This window comes from Galeopterus variegatus, unplaced genomic scaffold, assembly GCF_000696425.1.
Source record: "Galeopterus variegatus unplaced genomic scaffold, G_variegatus-3.0.2 Scaffold551, whole genome shotgun sequence".
NCBI classification, from domain to species: Eukaryota; Metazoa; Chordata; class Mammalia; order Dermoptera; family Cynocephalidae; genus Galeopterus; species Galeopterus variegatus.
This window is the reverse complement of record NW_007726662.1, coordinates 244,386-252,717: the sequence shown is the minus strand read 5'-3', so window position 1 is coordinate 252,717 and position 8,332 is coordinate 244,386. Positions and strand designations below refer to the sequence as shown.

The window sequence follows — 8,332 nt, the reverse complement described above, 5'->3', positions numbered from 1 at the left end:
AACTGTAAGCAATAAATGTTGTTTTCTTTATACCAGTTCCATGTATTCTGTTATAAGCAACTTAAACAGACTAATATACTTGGCATAGCAATATATGCAAGTTTATAAAGAGATGAAATATTTATTTATTTATTTATTTATTTTTGTCTTTTTCCGTGTCCGGCAACGGATCGCAACCCTCAGTGTTGCCCCCGTACCGGACCGGGGACCGGCAACGGGATCGCAACCCTCGGTGTTGCTCCCGCGCCTCGCTCAGCCAGTGAGCGGGAACCGGTCTGTATGTGGGATCCAAACCCTCGGGCGGGAGTGCCGCTGCGCTTCCCAAGCGGCGCACTATCCAGTGCGCCACCGGGCCGGCCCAAGAGATGAAATATTTAGAATTCTAGACATTTTCAAAATTATCATCTCAGCTAGTCCTTCCTGTTTCCATAGGCTACATGTTATTGTCAGCTTTGATGTCTTTGTCTTTTAAAAATAGTTTCTTGCAGTTGGCAGTTGAGCACAGTAGGTAGAATGTTATACTGAGTTATTCTACATTTTTCATAACACTTGACTTCTTGGGGTTATTTCCTGGACAGTATATGGTGATGCTACAACCCCAGTGATTTAGAGCAGATCTCTCAAAGCAAAAGAGGAATGGGCTCATATCACGGTACAAGTGCCATATCTTTAGTATTAGAGGAAAACAAAGAACTAAGTTTCTCTTGTTTGCCCCCAAATCCTAGTATTAGAGGAAAACAAAGAACTAAGTTTCTCTTGTTATACTCTCTGCAACTCACTATAAATGATGTACCTGTTTATAATACATCATATTGTGTTGTCTTTTGATAAGTTTTCATTTTAATGTCTGACAATGTACAATGTGTATGCCTCTGAATCTAAAAATAAAATAGTAAGAAGGGCCCTGTGTTCCTGAGCTGGGATGTTGGGGGACAAGGGCTTTTGCTACACCCCCCTGACATCTGCACCCAGCCCGGCAATGACCAAGCCACTCCTGGAAGCCCCCTGGTCTCCCGTCTCTCCTGTGGGAATGTGGGGGGTGCCACAGGCCTCAATCCCACCCCTCCTCCTTCCTCCCTCTTCCATCCTATTTCCTTCCCCTTTCCCCTCTCCCCCTCCCTCCCGACTGCTGTGTAGCAACATCCTAGAATGTAAAAAATAATATTAATAAAATTACATTTAAAAAAATAATAATAAATAAATAAATAAATAAATAAAAATAAAAATAAAATAGTGCTCTGCCCTCCTGTTTTGCTGAGACCTGCAGATATTGGTTTGTTTATTTGTTTTTAATATTTTAACACTGCCTAACACTCTTGGCATCCTGACCCCTGCCAGGGTTTTATTTGAGTGACTCTTTGTTCTTTGTCATTCTCTCCTTTCTGTCCATCCCAGGGATGACTGGCAGCGGCGCTGCACTGAGATCGTTGCCATTGACGCACTTCACTTCAGACGCTACCTCGATCAGTTCGTGCCTGAGAAAATGAGACGCGAGCTTAACAAGGCCAGTAACCTTATTTTTTAGTTCATCTGGCAGCTGTCATCTATTTACTGCCATTTTATTAATGCCAAAATTAATGCTTTCTGGTAATTCTTGCAGTGTCAATACGTCTGCTCACAGCTTTCCTATTTAATGGCTCTGTCAGCTTGTACAAGATGTACTTTCCATTTCATAATTGTTTGATTACTGGCCGAGGTTGCCAGATAGACCACTGCTTGATATTAAACCCACACATGCATTTATCTCATCAAGTACCTTTAGCTGCTTTGAAATATTATTGTAAAACCATGTAGAAATGAATGAGCTCTGAAAATTTTTTTTCAGACCTGCCCAGTAAATTTCCACTAAAAGATCAGGATTAAAACAGGTAAAATAAAAAACAGTCAAGTTAATTAACGATTCATTTGTTAATTGTTTGTTGATTTGGTAATTTGACATATTGTGATGGAATCTGTGATCTTCTGTGATGCTTAGTGCTGTCTACTATAATCATTTTCTTCTTTTTTATTATATTACAGAAATATTAAAATGAGATATACCTATGGCTAGTTCAAATTTTCAGTACTGTTAACCATAATAAGTAAGCTTTATTATTCAATAAAGTGCTGATTCTGTTCTCTAGATTTTGGGCCTTACCAAAACAGCCAAGATTTTCTTTAGTTCCTTAAATTATTCTCACAGCCAAGAAGACTGACCCAATTCTGAAAACCATTGTTTAACTCTCATGAGTGAGATTTGATTATAATATTTATTAAGATAATGAGGTTTGTAGTTTTTCATAGCTACATATGTGCCAGTTCTGATAATGAGGATGTAAATAACCAAATAATCCAGGAAGGCTTTTGCTACACTTATAACTTAGTACATGTTTTGAATATAATTAGATATATCTTATACTCTGATCTATTTGAGAATCTAATTTATTGTTGAAAATGTTTTCTTATACATAATTTATTATATTAATTTAATGTTTAGAGTTCTCTAATCTCATAAAAAGTTTGCAGAATAATGCACTATTTTCACTCTTTTTTTTAAAATAGTGTCTCAGAAAAGCTATTCAGTTCGTGTATCAACAGTTCTAAATCTCTTATCTCACTCTGAAATCAGAGATTTGCCTGTACTGAAGAGTATTTTTTTTTACTAGTAGTTCGGTACATTTTAAATGTAAGCCTGCTTTTACCATTCCAAACTTTTGTCTTAAAGCAGTTGTCTCAATGCCCATGATGTTTTTATGATACAGCATATCAAGTAGAAGAAGGTTTATCTTTAGATTTTTCCTCAGGTGTTACTTAAACATGTATATGTGAGTTCATCACATAGTGATTGATACTAGAAGGCATTTTTATAAACAGTAGGTAGTTTGGAGAGAAATATGTGAAAAGGAAAGTAAAACTAAAAATGTGTGTAACATAGTTATACATTAATTCAAATTGAAAGGCTCCCTTTTTTATGGATAAAGTCTATACTCCCACATATACCTTCCTATGGAAGCTAGATCATTCACTTTTAGAAATTATCCTCAATTACAATCTTTTTAAAAGGTAACCTTTGGGTATAAATAAGTCTTTTTTAAAATTCCCCATGGCCAGTTGTTATTCTCTACATTTACTTGTATGTTATTTGGTTTACTTGTCCTCAAAAACACTAGAAATTTTAAAGATATGAAGCTTTGGTATATGAGAATAGGTAAGTTAGTTGGAAGTATTGACAATGTTGAAAAACATTTATTTGTAGGATGTATTCTTTATGAGACACACTTTATACAAAAATAATGATTCTTTAACCTGGCAACAGAAGGAGGCATTTTATTTTATTCAGGACAGTCAGTGCCTGGCACGCTGCCTTGGAGAGTATCTCAAAAATAATTTGTTAAATGACTTGGTAGATTATTTAAATAACTTCTTAGACAATGTCAATACAATTTTTTGAGATAAACATTTTAGAAATTATATAAGTGCATTATCTCAAATCACTCAAAATGTTAAATTGTTAGATATTTCCTAAATATTCTTCAAGTGCTATTTAAAGTCTAGCAAGTCCAATGTCAAATCAAGTGTGGAATAAAAGCCATGTGAATCAGATGGGTTAATTTTTGATGTATAGTCATGCAATTTTGTATTTGTTTTCAACCTGCTATTATTTATGTCAATATGCAGTTAAGTCTGATTTATAACTCATTAAAGATTCTTTTCAGTCAAGTGCAGGAAAAATTTTTAAAAATTATACAGGTAACAATAGTGAAAGTAATCGCTGCCACTAAATGATTGCTTTCTATGTGCTAGGCACTCTACTTAGCACTTTAAATGCACAGTCTGATTTAAACCTAACCACCCAGAGAGGCATAGGCACTAAGGAGAATGACTAACTTGCCTCAGGTCACACAGCTGGGCAGTGACCAAGCCAGAGCTTAAATCTAGGGTCCTCTGATTTCAGATCACTTTTTAAAAATGCAAATTCTCCCACATAGAGATTACTGTGACTGGATCTGACATTCTAGACTTTTTTACGTGGTTCAATCGTAAATTATTGATAATTTTCCATGCCTTTGGTTAACACATGATCCCTACTAGCATATGCCTGGGTCATCTCTTCTCTTTCAATCATAAACTTCTACTGTGAGCAAGATACTCATTGGGTGCTTTTCTCAGTATCCCTTTCTGTTTGTTATACTTTTTCAAGGAAATTTGAGGGGTTTCCTCCTGGCTATTTATTAAATTCTCATGAGACAAGGAAATAGCACAGGTGTAATATAGCCTATCAGTACATGAGCTAACTTTGAGAAAGCACCTAGTTCAGGGTCTAGCTTATGGGAAGGCATTTGATAAATGTGTGTTGTTTCATTCACTGCTATATTCCAAAAAATTTGTTCTTTTAACAAAGAATTCTTTTTTTTTTTCCTTTTTGTCTTTTTTCGTGTCCGGCAACGGATCGCAACCCTCAGTGTCGCGCCCGTACCAGACCGGGACCGGCAACGGGATCGCAACCCTCGGTGTCACACCCGCACCTCGCTCAGCCAGTGAGCGGAACCGGTCTGTATGTGGGATCCGAACCCTTGGCGGGAGCGCCGCCGCACTCCCAAGCGGTGCACTGTAGCAGTGCGCCACCAGGCCGGCCCCAAAGAATTCTTTTTTTAATTCTTTCACTGAAAAAGGAAAAAGCAGCAGGTGATTTTGCTAAATGTCATTGACAACTTATTTAGAAAAACAATCCAAATAACTTTGGGCCCTCTAAATTAAAGGCCCTCTAATATCCCTTATTGGTTACATTTACCTATTAAAATAGATTTATGAGTTTAGTACAACCAACAGGAATTTCACATAAATTGACAGCACAACTTGGAGAGAATATTTAATTTAGTGCTGTACATCTTATTATGTTTCGTAAACTTAGGTTTCAAGGAGAAGTCTGTATTAAATCATTTTAGAGATGATTGCACAATTCTACTTTTTATTTTGCGTGCTAGAGAGAAAGTAGAGAGGAATAGAAAAACTCCATTTTTCTAAATGAAACAACAAAGCATAAGACCAGTTTTTACTGTGAATTCAGCATGGATCTCTGAGCTCTGGGAGCTTGTTTGCTACTTTTAGGCATTATTCACCAGATAATAATTGGAAGGGCAATCCCACAAAGTGCTTTATCACCTCTGTAAAAGGTCTGCTTCATTCTGGATCCAACTGTCCTGTTGGACCCACATCGTGACTTGCAAGTAGAGTTGGTTTTTAGAAGGAAGAAATCAGTCTCCTTTTATCTAACTGATACTGTGAAGCAGTGTTTAATCCTGTGAGAGATCAGCTGACTGACATTCTAGAGGAGAAATATCTTTGAGGTTGGAAAGATTTATGATTCCATCTTGTAAAAGTGGCAAATAGCTCTGCAAAGGAAGAAAGAAATGACATGTGAAAAGTTGTATTTAGCCATATTGGACTTGTTTAGGTAAGATTAAGTAAAGAATATATTTTGTAGAGCCTTTTGGATCAGAATATGAACAAGTAGAGGGACAGTCTCAGCAGGGAATTGCCACTGTTTATTTATTTATTTTTTATTGATCTGTTTATTGACTTTTTGTTATCCACCATCAAATTTGGAATGGGGTTGTTATTAAACCAAAGCTTGATAACAGAACCAATCAGTACTTGCTGCTAATATTTCCAAGAGGTTTAACATCTGGTTATTTATAATCTCTCTTATGTATCACTTTACTTTTCAGGAATATTAGTTCAAAATGTATCATTTCTAGTGAGAAGTCAGAATAACCATGAGATACTCAATCCAGTCTTTGATTTTACACATGAGAAAACTAAGGCCTGCATACTTATTTCATTTTACATTGCATTTTAAAATGGCAAAAACAATGTATCAGTGTTACAATTATTTTAAAGACAAAAGTCATCCATAATTCTACTTTTCAGTTGTTTTCATTTTTGTAGATCTTACCACATGAAATTTAATTTCATATAAATGTGCTCAAAAGTAACCTATAATGTTGTATTTTATCTATTTTATTTAGTCATATATTACAAAATATTTTATACTTTCTAATGATCTAAATAGTAAAACGTTTAATAAAGTTGGTTGGATTGATATACTGTGAGTTAACTACTATCCTATTTTGAACAATTAGGTGGTCCCAAGTTTTTCTCTATTATGTATAAGGTAGGAATAAACATCTTTGTGTGATTGCTATTTCTTTAGAAGACATTTACAAAAATGTTATTAGTGAGTCTAAAAATAATTTTAAGGTTCTTGATTAATATTATTTTATTCTCTTGTAAAAGATCCTTAAGGGTTTTTTTATATCATGTTTGTTTTTAATAAAACACAGGATACTAAAAACCTCAGAAAATCAGTATCAATTACAACTATGTATTAAATTAAGTTAAATAAGTGTGGTTTTATGACTTTACATAAATAAGCAACTGTTAAGTAACAATAATTATTAAATTATTAATCTAGCAAACAGTATTTTACAACGTAATGAAATACATCATTTAAGTATATCTACTTGGACCTGCTCAAATTGATATTGAAGCCAGAGTTCTTACTTAAGTGCGTGTGCATGTTTGTGACAGTCCATTCCCCTATGTACCATCTCTTTCCTGGACCCAGTTATGGGCCTGTGGACTTTCACACCTGTTTTCTTTGGTGTCTTTGCCCCTTTCTTTGCTTCCTTCCTACATCTCTATCTTCACCACTTCCTGGTTGGTCTCTAATTTTTAACTCTAGATACTAATGTTTTCCTCTTGCTTCTCAACACGCCCCTTTGCAACTTTCAGGACTTCAAAATTACCTTTCTCTTCCCTCTCATCTTTCCTTCCCATCGAAACTAATTCTAAAATATGGTATTCATTGGTATCTTCTTACTATCCTGAGGTATTAACGCTTCCTCTTTTTCCACCTTTTAAATTGTTTATTAGTAAAAATAAATTGCTGTCTCATGGCTGAATATAGAGTCAAGGTATGGCCAGAGTTCAAGCTGGCTTTCTTTTACCTCCACCACTCTGATCAGTCTCCCTTATTAGTAAAAATAAATTGCTGTCTCATGGCTGAATATAGAGTCAAGGTATGGCCAGAGTTAAAGCTGGCTTTCTTTTACCTCCACCACTCTGATCAGTCTCCTGAAGTCTCCCAACTCTGGCTCTGGGTTAGAAGAAAGAAAAGAACATATTTGCCAATATGGAGCTCTTGAGAACTCCTAGCACCTTCCCCTATGAAGTGAGAATTTGGCAGCTCTTTTGAGGTCTCTATCATTATATGACCTTTGTTTCCTACCAAAGCACTTGGAAGGGAGAAGACTGGGCCAACCTCTAAAGGGGATTCAAGGCAGCTTATTATTTCTGTCTTATTTCTGACCTTAGATATGCTTAGTTTTAGCAGAATAAAAGAATTTTATATTTAATCAACATAACCACTTATTCTTTATATCTAATTACTGTGTAATGATATATCATTTAATTTTTTTCTGATTAACTTTTTAAAGTTTTATCTGCTCAAAACACTAAATAGTTTAACTTCAGTTTCATGGTTTGTTTTTGTTATGACCATTTTTCAAGATAGAGAACTATTCAGGAAAATTGGTTAATACTATATATTAGATTTTTCCTCTAATAATTTAAAATTTTCAAATTCTCCATTGTTAGGCCTTAGCTTCACTAAGCTATTTGACTCATTGAAGTAAAATTAGCCCAGTTATTTAGAAACAGTAGTGAGGAAGAGATTAAAACCATTCTTCTATTATATAAAACAGACACGTGAACTAGAAGGCTAAGAAATCGTCCTCTTTATCCAGGCATGTTAGAACAAATTGACAGAAATGAAAATGGCAAAGTCGTGTTTATTCTGACAGAGAGTTTGTTCTCTCTCTTGTTCATATAATGCACAGACTCTTTATCTTTCAAGAACCTACTCAAAAAATGGAGCTTTCTGATATTTTTGACCTGAAAGAGATGTTCAGAAGCTCCATGCATCTGATTATGCAGGTAATTTGTGAGTTCTTGTGTAAGCTGTGTACCACGGCATTGAATAATGTTCTGGCACCAACTTATAATTAATATCTGTCAGGATTTATAGCCTAGGAGGGAGTGGAAGGAATAGCCTTGTTAATCCATCCAGATAGTGTGTAAAATAAATTTTTATACCTTTATGGGAACTTCAGAGAGCAATTTATTACATTTCTATGTGTGGGTTTCATAGAAGCATCTTTCTTCATCTTTGATTTTTCTCTGGAAACATTTGTCAGATTATTCTTTTAGTTTTTTTATTTTTTATTTTTATTTTTTGACTGGTAAGGGGATCGCAACCCTCAGCACGGTGTGGTCTGCACCACGCTCAGCC

At 35.2% G+C, this 8,332-nt stretch overlaps 1 protein-coding gene across 2 annotated transcripts in view; it reads left to right on the top strand.

Annotated features, from left to right (window-relative positions):
* Window positions 1-8,332, top strand: part of PARG (poly (ADP-ribose) glycohydrolase) — a 117,977-nt gene that overhangs the window by 93,369 nt on the left and 16,276 nt on the right. For both annotated transcript variants that reach the window (XM_008569987.1, XM_008569988.1), the window contains exon 15: window positions 1,396-1,504. In XM_008569987.1, the coding sequence (XP_008568209.1) occupies window positions 1,396-1,504 (109 nt within the window). The remainder of the gene's footprint in view (window positions 1-1,395; window positions 1,505-8,332) is intronic.